The 15,609-nt window shown below is 39.0% G+C and overlaps 1 protein-coding gene across 4 annotated transcripts in view; it reads right to left on the bottom strand.

Annotated features, from left to right (window-relative positions):
* FLNA (filamin A) overlaps positions 1-15,609 on the bottom strand; it is a 186,389-nt gene that overhangs the window by 92,598 nt on the left and 78,182 nt on the right. For all 4 annotated transcript variants that reach the window (XM_053695964.1, XM_053695961.1, XM_053695963.1 and 1 more), the window contains exon 3: positions 10,759-11,007. In XM_053695964.1, the coding sequence (XP_053551939.1) occupies positions 10,759-11,007 (249 nt within the window). The remainder of the gene's footprint in view (positions 1-10,758; positions 11,008-15,609) is intronic.

Genomic DNA, 15,609 nt, shown 5'->3' with positions numbered 1-15,609 from the left:
TAAATTAAGCACTGGGGAAGCTGATGCGCCCAGAACTAGGGATAGGCGAATGTTTTGCAACATTTAAAAAAAATAAAAAAATAATGAAACTAATTTTAAACACATTTGTTCCCAATTTCAATTGTTTGTACAACATTCTAACATTAATGTAATAGTATTTCTAATGCTTTCTTTAAATGTATTAGATTTAAATTTTTCTAATTCAAAAACAATTTTTTTTATCGATATATTTGTAATAGTATTTATAATTCTCTTTACAACGTAATATTCAAATTATGCAATATTCAAAATAGAAATATCAATTTGAATGTTTCCATCTATGATGTATCAATTTACCAAATTTCCTACCACATGAACTATTGAACTTCTAAATAGTATTTGTTAAAGTGAAGGTCAATTTAGATTAATCTGTCCCCGGTTTTTAATAATCCTATTAACAAGGGCACTTTAATTCATCAAAATTGACATTTCACTGTTTTCTTCAAATACTTACCTTTTAATCTTCAGCCACTCCAGTGATTCCCCCAGCCGTCGGAAGCCTCTTTATACATCAAAAACGATGAATCTGGCTTCCTTCAATCACAGCTTTCCCCCGGGGGGGGGGGGTCATGGCCTGAGGCAACGCCGTGATTGGAGGAAGCCAGATTCTTCATTTTGGACCCGCGAAGAGGGCTTGCGACGGGCAGAGGAAGCGCTGCAGCGGTTGTCAAGATTAAAAGGTAAGTTTTTGAAGAAAACAAGTGAAATGTTAATTTTGATGAATTAAAGTGCCCTTGTTTTTAATAGGATTATTAAAAACTGGGCACCGATTCATCTAAATTGACCTTCACTTTAAATTAAATGTTACATTAGAAATTTCAAATGTGGATATTCGATTTATGAACATTCGAAAACTAAAGAATTCGAAAAACGGAAATAACTGATTATAGAATTTTAATGTATTTTCATCTTTATTAATATTCAATTGTCCAAAACAAAATGTCTACCGGACTATTCGTCCTACCAAACTAATTACACTTTCAGCACATTAGTCCATCCCTACCCTGAACCCATCCACACTCAATTTATTTCAGATTTGCCCGATTTCTCAAAACTACACAACCAGGGATTCATTTTTTTTTATTTTATTTTTTTTTAACAAAAACACTGAAACATTTTTATACCATGAAACATGGGAAGGCAACATTTTATCTTTGGAAACCAGCAATAACAAAAACTTAAACAGTTTAGGTAATGCTACTTAGAGGGTATTGTGTATACCTTTTGATTTTGGGGGGCACATACCTTTTTCACAGAAAACCCCAGAATATATATTTTAAAAAAAAAGTTTGGCTATTTCTAGACTAAGCACCCCTGTTCTGGGCTTGTACCATAAAAGATAGGTGTAAAGAAGATGTGGTGCCCATCTTTAAAATAGGCATCAAAACATCAGATGGGAAATTACAGAACTGTGAACTTATCAGCTGTGAAGAAGTTTAAAAGTATAAAGAACAATATTCAGGAATAAATTTTGAATAGTAGGAGACATTGTTTTATTAGGACAGTGTCAAAGTAACATGATAGCATTCTATAACGAGATGTAATCTAAAAATTTTGTACCAACCGATGGGTTTGGAGGAACGGATTGTACTTTGTATGAAAACTGACTTAAGGATAGAGTGCAGAGTAAAATGAAAAAAATGGTAAGGGGAGTGCCGCAGGGTTCTGCTGGCATGGGTTCAGTTCATTAACAAACTTGAAATGGGATTGAACATCTGAAAACAAACATTTAGTAACGTAATAGTCAACTACATAAAGACTTGGATAAAATTGGGGGACTTGGCAGGCAAGATTCAATCTAGATGAAAAATAAAACATGAACGTACTTGTACTCAATTGGGTTGAGTTAGAGTTGTAATTAAGAAAGGAATACTTGGGGTTTATTGCAGATAACAGACTTAGCAAAAAGCTGCAATGTCAGTCGGCAGTTGCAATGGCCAGTACGGTACTGTTGTGTATAAAGTCACATAAAAAAATAAAATGTTGCCTCTTAAAATCTGGTGCCAAAAATTCTTACCAATGATTTTATAAAGACCTATAACTAGAAAAAGTGCAGAAGAGGGTGACAAAATTGATAAGGTGAATGGTCTATTTGCCTCATTTCCAGCCTTTCTTCAGAATACAATTTGCACTGGAAAAAGGAGTCGCCAAGGAAACAGAATTACATTATATCAGGGCTCAACAAACCCTGTACCCATTGGGGGCCCTATTTCCCCCTCCGGCCACCACCAGCTGCCCCTAAAATTTAGCTTGGCGAGGCTGGATCCATTCTAGGCCTTGAAGCTGAGAAATACAAAGCCAATATTTCTTGGGGTATCCTATAGTGCAGGGTACGACAAACCCAGGGAGCCACTGGCTACTTTCATTTTACCCCTGGCTCCCAACTTTTTGGGTTATTCTCAATATGTCTATATACAATACCAAAATGGTCTGTCTCCTAAATTTTAAAACAGACGTCAACCCCAGTAAAATTTATGTGTAGGGATGGCCAAAAAGTTCCTGGCTACTAAATGTATGGGTTGACTCTGATTTTAAACAAATTTTGTCTTGTTCTACATTATAAAATCTATACAGGGCCAATGTAAGCAATTAGCAGCGTATCTGTTACTCAAGTCTCAATAGATGACCTTTTTTGTTGTTTTGTACAGTCCTATTAATAAAGATGTCACCTACAGCAACGTAAGGGGTTCTTTACAGTAAGGATATGAATTCTCTGCCTAATGAGGCAGTTTCAGCAATATATTCTTAGTCTAGATCAGTGATGGCCAACCTTGGCACTCCAGATGTTTCAGAACTACATTTCCCATGATGCCTTACTGGTTTTCAGAGAGCATAAGCATCATGGGAAATGTAGTCCTGAAACCTCTTGAGTGCCAAGGTTCGCTATCACTGGTCTAGATGGACTAGTATCTTGTTACCATATTACTAGGGGTAGATTCTAAAAAGCTCTCTGGGCAGGTGAGATTCTATAAGAATGCTTGCCAGTCCTATTTCCCTGGTGGAATTATCTAAAGCCACTTTTTACCCTCAAAACAGAGTGTCTCGCTAAGGGGAGGATACTACATTTGTGTAGAGGAGATTCATACATTACAAAAGTGCACAATGAAATTCACACAAAAAACAGAATTTATGTTTACCTGATAAATTTCTTTCTCCAACGGTGTGTCCGGTCCACGGCGTCATCCTTACTTGTGGGATATTCTCTTCCCCAACAGGAAATGGCAAAGAGCCCAGCAAAGCTGGTCACATGATCCCTCCTAGGCTCCGCCTACCCCAGTCATTCGACCGACGTTAAGGAGGAATAATAGCATAGGAGAAACCATGTGGTACCGTGGTGACTGTAGTTAAAGAAAATAAATTATCAGACCTGATTAAAAAACCAGGGCGGGCCGTGGACCGGACACACCGTTGGAGAAAGAAATTTATCAGGTAAACATAAATTCTGTTTTCTCCAACATAGGTGTGTCCGGTCCACGGCGTCATCCTTACTTGTGGGAACCAATACCAAAGCTTTAGGACACGGATGAAGGGAGGGAGCAAATCAGGTCACCTAAATGGAAGGCACCACGGCTTGCAAAACCTTTCTCCCAAAAATAGCCTCAGAAGAAGCAAAAGTATCAAACTTGTAAAATTTGGTAAAAGTGTGCAGTGAAGACCAAGTCGCTGCCCTACATATCTGATCAACAGAAGCCTCGTTCTTGAAGGCCCATGTGGAAGCCACAGCCCTAGTGGAATGAGCCGTGATTCTTTCGGGAGGCTGCCGTCCGGCAGTCTCGTAAGCCAATCTGATGATGCTTTTAATCCAAAAAGAGAGAGAGGTAGAAGTTGCTTTTTGACCTCTCCTTTTACCTGAATAAACAACAAACAGGGAAGATGTTTGTCTAAAATCCTTTGTAGCATCTAAATAGAATTTTAGAGCGCGAACAACATCCAAATTGTGCAACAAGCGTTCCTTCTTTGAAACTGGTTTCGGACACAGAGAAGGTACGATAATCTCCTGGTTAATGTTTTTGTTAGAAACAACTTTTGGAAGAAAACCAGGTTTAGTACGTAAAACCACCTTATCTGCATGGAACACCAGATAAGGAGGAGAACACTGCAGAGCAGATAATTCTGAAACTCTTCTAGCAGAAGAAATTGCAACTAAAAACAAAACTTTCCAAGATAATAACTTAATATCAACGGAATGTAAGGGTTCAAACGGAACCCCCTGAAGAACTGAAAGAACTAGATTGAGACTCCAAGGAGGAGTCAAAGGTTTGTAAACAGGCTTGATTCTAACCAGAGCCTGAACAAAGGCTTGAACATCTGGCACAGCTGCCAGTTTTTTGTGAAGTAACACCGACAAGGCAGAAATCTGTCCCTTCAGGGAACTTGCCGATAATCCTTTTTCCAATCCTTCTTGAAGGAAGGATAGAATCCTAGGAATCTTAACCTTGTCCCAAGGGAATCCTTTAGATTCACACCAACAAATATATTTTTTCCAAATTTTGTGGTAAATCTTTCTAGTTACAGGCTTTCTGGCCTGAACAAGAGTATCGATAACAGAATCTGAGAAACCTCGCTTCGATAAAATCAAGCGTTCAATCTCCAAGCAGTCAGCTGGAGTGAAACCAGATTCGGATGTTCGAACGGACCCTGAACAAGAAGGTCTCGTCTCAAAGGTAGCTTCCAAGGTGGAGCCGATGACATATTCACCAGATCTGCATACCAAGTCCTGCGTGGCCACGCAGGAGCTATCAAGATCACCGACGCCCTCTCCTGATTGATCCTGGCTACCAGCCTGGGGATGAGAGGAAACGGCGGGAACACATAAGCTAGTTTGAAGGTCCAAGGTGCTACTAGTGCATCCACTAGAGCCGCCTTGGGATCCCTGGATCTGGACCCGTAGCAAGGAACTTTGAAGTTCTGACGAGAGGCCATCAGATCCATGTCTGGAATGCCCCAAAGTTGAGTGACTTGGGCAAAGATTTCCGGATGGAGTTCCCACTCCCCCGGATGCAATGTCTGACGACTCAGAAAATCCGCTTCCCAATTTTCCACTCCCGGGATGTGGATAGCAGACAGGTGGCAGGAGTGAGACTCCGCCCATAGAATAATCTTGGTCACTTCTTCCATCGCTAGGGAACTCCTTGTTCCCCCCTGATGGTTGATGTACGCAACAGTCGTCATGTTGTCTGATTGAAACCGTATGAACTTGGTCCCCGCTAGCTGAGGCCAAGCCTTGAGAGCCTTGAATATCGCTCTCAGTTCCAGAATATTTATCGGTAGAAGAGATTCTTCCCGAGACCAAAGACCCTGAGCTTTCAGGGATCCCCAGACCGCGCCCCAGCCCATCAGACTGGCGTCGGTCGTGACAATGACCCACTCTGGTCTGTGGAATGTCATCCCTCGTGACAGGTTGTCCAGGGACAGCCACCAACGGAGTGAGTCTCTGGTCCTCTGATTTACTTGTATCTTTTGAGACAAGTCTGTATAGTCCCCATTCCACTGACTGAGCATGCACAGTTGTAATGGTCTTAGATGAATGCGCGCAAAAGGAACTATGTCCATTGTCGCTACCATCAACCCGATCACTTCCATGCACTGAGCTACGGAAGGAAGAGGAACGGAATGAAGTATTCGACAAGAGTCCAGAAGCTTTGTCTTTCTGGCCTCTGTTAGAAAAATCCTCATTTCTGAGGAGTCTATAATTGTTCCCAAGAAGGGAACCCTTGTTGACGGGGATAGAGAACTCTTTTCCACGTTCACTTTCCAGCCGTGCGATCTGAGAAAGGCCAGGACGATGTCCGTGTGAGCCTTTGCTCGAGGGAGGGACGACGCTTGAATCAGAATGTCGTCCAGGTAAGGTACAACTGCAATGCCCCTTGGTCTTAGCACAGCTAGAAGGGACCCTAGTACCTTTGTGAAAATCCTTGGAGCAGTGGCTAATCCGAAAGGAAGCGCCACGAACTGGTAATGTTTGTCCAGGAATGCAAACCTTAGGAACCGATGATGTTCCTTGTGGATAGGAATATGTAGATACGCATCCTTTAAATCCACCGTGGTCATGAATTGACCTTCCTGGATGGAAGGAAGGATAGTTCGAATGGTTTCCATCTTGAAAGATGGGACCTTGAGAAATTTGTTTAAGATCTTGAGATCTAGGATTGGTCTGAACGTTCCCTCTTTTTTGGGAACTATGAACAGATTGGAGTAGAACCCCATCCCTTGTTCTCTCAATGGAACAGGATGAATCACTCCCATTTTTAACAGGTCTTCTACACAATGTAAGAACGCCTGTCTTTTTATGTGGTCTGAAGACAACTGAGACCTGTGGAACCTTCCCCTTGGGGGAAGTCCCTTGAATTCCAGAAGATAACCCTGGGAGACTATTTCTAGCGCCCAAGGATCCAGAACATCTCTTGCCCAAGCCTGAGCGAAGAGAGAGAGTCTGCCCCCCACCAGATCCGGTCCCGGATCGGGGGCCGATATTTCATGCTGTCTTGGTAGCAGTGGCAGGTTTCTTTGCCTGCTTTCCCTTGTTCCAGCCTTGCATTGGTCTCCAAGCTGGCTTGGCCTGAGAAGTATTACCCTCTTGCTTAGAGGACGTAGCACCTTGGGCTGGTCCGTTTTTACGAAAGGGACGAAAATTAGGTCTATTTTTTGCCTTGAAAGGCCGATCCTGAGGAAGGGCATGGCCCTTACCCCCAGTGATATCAGAGATAATCTCTTTCAAGTCAGGACCAAACAGCGTTTTCCCCTTGAAAGGAATGTTTAGTAGCTTGTTCTTGGAAGACGCATCAGCCGACCAAGATTTCAACCAAAGCGCTCTGCGCGCCACAATAGCAAACCCAGAATTCTTAGCCGCTAACTTAGCCAATTGCAAAGAGGCGTCTAGAGTGAAAGAATTAGCCAATTTGAGAGCATTGACTCTGTCCATAATCTCCTCATAAGGAGGAGAGTCACTATCGAGCACCTTAATCAGTTCATCAAACCAGAAATATGCGGCTGTAGTGACAGGGACAATGCATGAAATGGGTTGTAGAAGGTAACCCTGCTGAACAAACATCTTTTTAAGCAAACCTTCTAATTTTTTATCCATAGGATCTTTGAAAGCACAACTATCCTCTATGGGAATAGTGGTGCGTTTGTTTAAAGTAGAAACCGCTCCCTCGACCTTGGGGACTGACTGCCATAAGTCCTTTCTGGGGTCGACCATAGGAAACAATTTTTTAAATATGGGGGGAGGGACGAAAGGAATACCGGGCCTTTCCCATTCTTTATTAACAATGTCCGCCACCCGCTTGGGTATAGGAAAAGCTTCTGGGAGCCCCGGCACCTCTAGGAACTTGTCCATTTTACATAGTTTCTCTGGGATGACCAAATTTTCACAATCATCCAGAGTGGATAATACCTCCTTAAGCAAAATGCGGAGATGTTCCAATTTAAATTTAAAAGTAATCACATCAGATTCAGCCTGCTGAGAAAAGTTCCCTACATCAGTAATTTCTCCCTCAGACAAAACCTCCCTGGCTCCCTCAGATTGGGTTAGGGGCCCTTCAGAGATATTAATATCAGCGTCGTCATGCTCTTCAGTAACTAAAACAGAGCATCCACGCTTACGCTGACAAGGGTTCATTTTGGCTAAAATGTTTTTGACAGAATTATCCATTACAGCCGTTAATTGTTGCATAGTAAGGAGTATTGGCGCGCTAGATGTACTAGGGGCCTCCTGAGTGGGCAAGACTCGTGTAGACGAAGGAGGGAATGATGCAGTACCATGCTTACTCCCCTCACTTGAGGAATCATCTTGGGCATCATTGTCATTATCACATAAATCACATTTATTTAAATGAATAGGAATTCTGGCTTCCCCACATTCAGAACACAGTCTATCTGGTAGTTCAGACATGTTAAACAGGCATAAACTTGATAAGAAAGTACAAAAAACGTTTTGAAATAAAACCGTTACTGTCACTTTAAATTTTAAACTGAACACACTTTATTACTGCAATTGCGAAAAAACATGAAGGAATTGTTCAAAATTCACCAAACTTTCACCACAGTGTCTTAAAGCCTTGAAAATATTGCACACCAATTTTGGAAGCTTTAACCCTTAAAATAACGGAACCGGAGCCGTTTTAAGCTTTAACCCCTTTACAGTCCCTGGTATCTGCTTTGCTGAGACCCAACCAAACCCAAGGGGAATACGATACCAAATGATGCCTTCAGAAGTCTTTTATCAGTATCAGAGCTCCTCTCACATGCGACTGCATGCCATGCCTCTCAAAAACAAGTGCGCAACACCGGCGCGAAAATGAGACTCTGCCTATGCTTTGGGAAAGCCCCTAAAGAATAAGGTGTCTAAAACAGTGCCTGCCGATATAATTATATCAAAATACCCAGAATAAATGATTCCTCAAGGCTAAATAAGTGTTAATATCAATCGATTTAGCCCAAAAAATGTCTACAGTCTAAATAAGCCCTTGTGAAGCCCTTATTTACAATCGTAATAAACATGGCTTACCGGATCCCATAGGGAAAATGACAGCTTCCAGCATTACATCGTCTTGTTAGAATGTGTCATACCTCAAGCAGCAAAGGACTGCAAACTGTTCCCCCAACTGAAGTTAATGCTCTCAACAGTCCTGTGTGGAACAGCCATGGATTTTAGTTACGGTTGCTAAAATCATTTTCCTCATACAAACAGAATTCTTCATCTCTTTTCTGTTTCTGAGTAAATAGTACGTACCAGCACTATTTGAAAATAACAAACTCTTGATTGAATAATGAAAAACTACAGTTAAACACTAAAAAACTCTAAGCCATCTCCGTGGAGATGTTGCCTGTACAACGGCAAAGAGAATGACTGGGGTAGGCGGAGCCTAGGAGGGATCATGTGACCAGCTTTGCTGGGCTCTTTGCCATTTCCTGTTGGGGAAGAGAATATCCCACAAGTAAGGATGACGCCGTGGACCGGACACACCTATGTTGGAGAAATACTTTATATGCAGGGTCTCTGTACTTTCCTCCATTGCAAACTTAGTTAACAGAGCTCTCGTTATTTCTATGAAAGACAGCGCCACTTGCAGGGACATCACCTTTATTTGTAGAATTCCACGAGGGCTGCCCCTGCGGGTGTCAGCATGAAAATGTGTAAAGCTAGCTACCAGACGTGTTACTTCAATAAAGGATAAAAAGAATGAAGCAAATTTAATAGAAGTGAATTTGAAAGTTATTTAAAATTGCATGCTCTATTTGAATCTGGGGGGGGGGGAGAATTGTGTTTCAGGCTCCGTTAACCCAGCAATAAAAGGTTATCGATGTGGCAGATCTCAGATAAATTATAGGGGTGCACGTGCTTTAAAGAGCACCTTAGAAATCTAATATGGAGACCCTGGAAGTAACTGGCTCCCTATTTTGAATAAATCAGGTGGTCTCTTCACCTGTAGCTCTAGTCTGTTAAAGGGACACTGAACCCAAATTTTCTCTTTTGTGATTCAGATCGAGCATGAAATTTTAAGCAACTTTCTAATTTACTCCTATTATCAAATTTTCTTCATTCTCTTGGTATCTTTATTTGAAATGCAAGAATGTAAGTTTAGATGCCGGCCCATTTTTGGTGAATAACCTGGGTTATTCTTGCTGATTGGTGGATACATTTTCACCAATAAAGAAGTGCTGTCCAGAGTTCTGAATAAAAAAAAAAAAGCTTAGATGCCTTCTTATTCAAATAAAGATAGCAAGAGAATGAAGAAAATGTGATAATAGCAGTAAATTAGAAAGTTGCTTAAAATTGCCTGCTCTGTCTGAATCACAAAAGAAAAAAAATTAGGTTCAGTGTCCCTTTAAGAGTAAATTAAAGTATATGATCACTTAATTTGAAGTGTTAGTAAACAGTGTTTGTTTTTGGTTTGTTTTTTAAAAACTTATACTGGATCAATTTTAAGGTTTCTTTTCAGATTCAGTTTGGGACATCAATTTTTTTTTTAATTTACCGTTGTGTGCTTTTATCATGAAATAAAAATTAAGTGGGTGTGTATTGTGTATAATATATAGTTATACACAATTCTATAAAATGTGCTTTTTGCAAGTGCTCTTTGAACCTATAATTTATCTTCTGCGCTTTGTGGTTTTATGTAATCACATTCTATGTTGCTATATAAACTATACCTCAAATGCAAAAGGTTTGTTTGCTGGTTTATTAAGTACAAGGTTAAAAAAGGACAGCTGCGCATGGATACATAAAGCGTAATAACACGAAGACAATATAGTTCTGCAGCTATGCCTTGTCGCAGGGGGCACTGCTGGAAGCATTTCCAACACATCCAAATAGGATTATATAGCATGTATACAAGTTCACACATGGCTAAAATACATTGTCCATTCAGGGTCACAACCTCGGCCATGTTTTCCTGAGTTACACATGCTACAGGGTGTGTAGAGGTAAACATGAATTGCACCCATTGACCGAACTATTCATGTTCCTCCCTGCAGCATGTATAACTCATAAGTGTCAAGGAAAACATGGCCGAGGTGGCAACCCTATGTCCATTAAATGTCGCAGGAACAGGAAGGGATGGTATTGGACTTTTCGGATGAGTCAGATTAGGAAGAGACATAATTCAATGCTGGAGTCAAGGAGACGTATTTATCAACACTAAATCGCCCATTTAAGTTACACGTTTTCTTACTCTCATTCAACGGATGCTCCTACAACATAAAAAAGGAACTTACCAGGAGCACAGCTGTCTACCAAGGCACCCAGAGCTTTGCCGCTTTGCCAGTCCCTGCTGAAGTTTGTAACAGGCAGCTGAGGCAGTTTGTTCTGGATCCATCCCAGCAGCCTTTGCTTTGGTGTCTGCTTTTTAACCTCTTCATCCTCCTCTTCATCCCACATGGGCATAGAAATGGAATAATGCAGAATAAGAGTCCATATGAGCCCCAGAATGAGTTTGAGGTTTCCATCTACAATGGCTTTGCTGTCTGCAAAACAAAAAAGTTTAAACATTATATACTGTACAAACGGTTACCATGTTTTTTTCTTAGTTATTAAACACGCATCAAAAATATTCTCAAAACCAATCTAAAACCATAATTACACAATCTATTTAAATAATGGTAGAATATCATACACCCCCCCCCACACTACAGTGCACCATTACTGCATTAAAGGGACATGAAACCCTAAAAAAAAAAAATCCATAATTAAGAGCATGCAATTTAAAACAACTTTCTAATTTACTTATATTATCTAATTTGCTTCATTTTCTTGATATCCTTTGTTAAAAAGTGTATCTAAATAGGTTCCATAGCTGCTGATTGGTGGCTGCACATAGATGCCTCGTGTGTTTGGCTCACCCATGTGCATTGATATTTTTTATAAACAAAGGATACCAAAAGAATGAAGCACATTAAATAAATACAATTTTAAAGTGAAGGTCAATTTCAATGAATTAGAGCCCGGTTTTTAATAATCCTAATCAAAATTGGAATATCACTTGTTATTTTCTAAAACTTAGGTTTTAATCCCGTCAGCCACTCCAGCGATTCCCCCGACCATTGGAAGCCTTACGTCAGAAATGACGAATCCGGTTTCCTCCAATCACAGCCTGAGGCAACACTGATTGGAGGAAGCCAGATTCGTCATTTTGGACCCACGAAGAGGGCTTGCGGCAGGAGGAGGAAGCACTGCAGCGGCTGTCAGGATTAAAAAGGTACGTTTTGGAAGAAAAGGAGTGAAATGTCAATTTTGATAATAAAAAAAAGGCACTTTAAAAGGATTATTAAAAAGCGGGCACCAATTCATCAAAATTCCAATTTACCTCTGATTTATGAAAGAAACTGTTGGGTTTCATGTCCCTTTAAGGGAGGCAACAAATATCAAATTTATTTTTAAGGACTACTCAATGCAGTAGAATTGCATAATTAACTACATAAGACAAGGATTTAACACCTACTCTGAATTTGAAATAAGCAGTAGAATTCTGACAAATATATGTTTTCTCTCCCATTTTTCCAAGCCCTTTGTATCATGTGACAGACATTAGCCAATCACAGACTAATATACATATACCCTGTAAGCTTGTGCACATGCTCATTACAATCTTGTTCCCCAGAAAGTGTGAATATAAAAATACTGCAAAATTTGATAATTGAAGTAAATTGGAAAGTCTCTTAAAACTGCACACTATCTTAAGAGTTTGTCTTGAGTGTCCCTTTTAAACTATAGTCAGTCAGCTATGATACATATAACTATTTAGTAAATAAAACGAGAGCTCGCCAACAATGAGCATAACGAATCTATTGCCCATTCGCTCAAGTCACTGCAATATGAATTGACTTTTTTGGTATGGAAGAGTCAGTGGTTTCTGTGCAGACAAAAGGATTAAACTAATAACTATATACTGCGAGTCTGCCAGCGCAGTCAGCCTCAAGGCAAATTGAAATAAATCTCGCTTCTGTGAGGTCCAGCAAGTCTTAGGCATTATCCAGTACAATGAATGGGGATGAGAAATCTGAAGTGACATAAACATAAATTTCATTTTAAGAATGCATGTTTTATTATTTGACAGAAAATTATAGAAGACTGCCTATACCAACTATTAAATAAATATAAAACAAATGTGTAGTAATAAAGTTTTGTACAAGGAGAGAAACAAAACAAAAAATAGAATGCACAACACACAAAAATGCCAACAGGGACCAAATGTAAGAGTGATCTATGCAGATTTTAACCCTATTTTAATTTGATTGGGAATAATATGTTCCATCAGTTAAATTATGTGTTTTGGGGATAAATGTTAAGTCTTAAAGGGACATGAAACTCAAATGTTTCATGATTCAGACAGACAATACAATTTTAAACAACTTTCTAATTTACTTCTATAATCTAATTGGTTTGGTATTTGTTGAAGGAGCAACAATACCCTACTGGTTTCTAACTGAGCCAATGACAATCGAGACAGAGAGACAGATATCTAGATATATATGCAGCCACCAATTAGCAGCTAGAACCTAGGTTCTTTGCTGCTCCTGAGCTTACCTAGATAAACATATCAGCAAATTATAACAAGAGAAGGATGCAGATTAAATACAAGTAAAATGGAAAATAGTTTAAAATTGTATGTTCTGTCTAAATCATGAGATTTTTTGGGGTTTCATGTCCCTTTAAGGATATAACACTATTTAAAAAAGGGCAATTAAATAAAGTAGAATTGTATAATCAACAAATGCATAATGCAATAGCACTTACTATGAGAATAAATTTCAATTTTATCCTGATGTTTACATTTATTGGCCTGTCTGTAGCATGACAGCAATCAGCCAATCAGACTGAGCTTTTGCACATGCTCAGTAGGAGATATATACATACACACATACACATATACACAGACATACATACATATATATATATATATATATATATATATATATATATATATATATATATATATATATATATATATTCAATTTGATGTGCAAATTGGAAAGTTTCTCTTTTTTAGTGTGTGAATATCATGAAAAATGTTTTACTTTAAAAATGTCCCTTTAAAGGGACATTATACTTAAGATTTTTCTTTGCATAAATATTTTGTAGATGATATATTTATATAGCCTATACAGTTAGTTTACTTATTAAAAACACTGTGCTGATTTTCAGACTCCTAACCAATCCCCAAAGTCTTAGGAGAATACTGATGTATACCTACTCCAGCTTGCTCCTGTTTGTGTGAAGAGTTTTCATATGCAGAGAAAAAGGGAGGGGGGGGGGGGAAGTCTGCCTTTTTTTTTTATATAGAACCACTTGCAGTGGGTGTTCCCGCTATAAAACAGTTTCTAAAGAGCTAAACTGGAAGCTTCCAAGTAAGTTTTTAAACTTTTATACTGGCTTTTTAGATCAGTATCTGTGAATATTCTTTATAGTAGTTTATTACATACAGTTAAAAGAAAAATGTGTGTATACTGTCCCTCTGAGGCAAAAAAAAAAAAAAAAGAAAAGCTACAAGCACAAAGTGGAAACACACTGACTCATACAGTTATTCCACCACTAGCCTCAAACCTTTGTAATTCTATGCAACAAAGTAACAGAAATGTAGCAGAGCAATACGCCAACCACTCTGGCATTTGATGCCAAAGTGCTGCACGCAAGTGTCTGCTGCATTCTAACTGTTTAATTTCTCAGAATCAGAACATCTGCGTGATACATGTGTTACCCATATCCGGTTTAAATAAGCTTCAGAGCCAAAACCATGCAAGAAAGGAAAAAGGCTCAGTGTGCATTTTAACAGAAATTAAAGGCGGTTTGTCCACATCTAGATAGGAAAGGGAATAAACTCACTGAAGTCTTTTGTATCTGTAGGAAACTTGTAATTGTTCTCAATTTCCTCAGCCTACTTATGCCAAGGAAGCAACGTTTTCTATAGCTCATAGGGAAATAAGTGAATTGCATTGCAGGTACAAAATCCCCAAATCTGTATTGCCTATAAGGCATAAACTTGTGTGTCTTTGGTTTGGTTCTTGTGTGTTCTAAATTGTACCTCTCTGCTTAGGTACTATAGGATTGCCTAGGCTGGGTACTATGTATACAAAAGTATACAAATTAAGATTGCCTTTGGGTTGCATGTATAAGCTGTATGACATTTAAACATTACCTAAATTACATTATATTGTTTACACTTGGTCCCACTCCCAATCCCCTCTCCAAACTGTCCAATTTACAGATACAAATCATTCAAAATCCAAACCTTTTCTGGTCCCAAGTTTACTTAAAGGGTTTTCTACCTGCACTTTATTCTGGAATGTATTCAAGAGGGAGTTGTGTTTTTGTTTTGTTTTTTAATTAAAAGGGATTGAGCCAGTGACCTATGTCACTAGGAACGATTTGTGCACAAACATGCATTCCCGGTTCCAAAATCTAATCACGTTAAAGGAAATCTTTCCTAAGCAAACAATCTCAGATGAATGCCCCTTTAAAAGTTGGAGTGAATAGTGCCCACTCAACGCATCTTTAAAATGCCGCCATGAACAAAAAAAAAATTATAAGACCCTGAGATTTTTATATACAAGGTTTAGTTGTGAAGTAAAACAATTTTGCAATATACCTTCATTTTTCTTTTTATTTAATTGAGAATTAGAAAAGATAATTTTTCAGAAGAGCTGTAAATATACACCTGTTGACTAAATGCTAAACCTGCTACATATATTCCTGCAATTGCTTTAACTGATAACTGCTGCAAAACTATTCACTTTATACTGACTAGCCTTGTCGTCTGCAGACTAAAGCCCAGATTGGCTCCTTCAAATAGGCTAAATAGTGGGTGGAGTTTGCAGCAATTGGTTTTTAATAGCCAAAACAAAATATTGGTGGTGTTCTGCTTTTTTCTTTATAGAAAGCATTAAAAAAAAAAAAAAAAGTCTTGAAAATGCAATATACAGACTAAATTTTGAACACAATTGTCAAGCTTTGCTATTGCGTCTTAAAGTTAGGTACTAGAATGTTAAATCCCACCAGCCAATCATGGTCATCTTCATCCCGAAACTATTTGCAACTCCTGCCATAAATTCCCGTCAACTGGTTTATCAGAC

The sequence above is a fragment of the Bombina bombina genome, chromosome 12, assembly GCF_027579735.1.
Source record: "Bombina bombina isolate aBomBom1 chromosome 12, aBomBom1.pri, whole genome shotgun sequence".
Classification (NCBI taxonomy): domain Eukaryota; kingdom Metazoa; phylum Chordata; class Amphibia; order Anura; family Bombinatoridae; genus Bombina; species Bombina bombina.
Note: the sequence above shows the minus strand (reverse complement) of the source record. Positions and strands in the feature narration are given on the sequence as shown.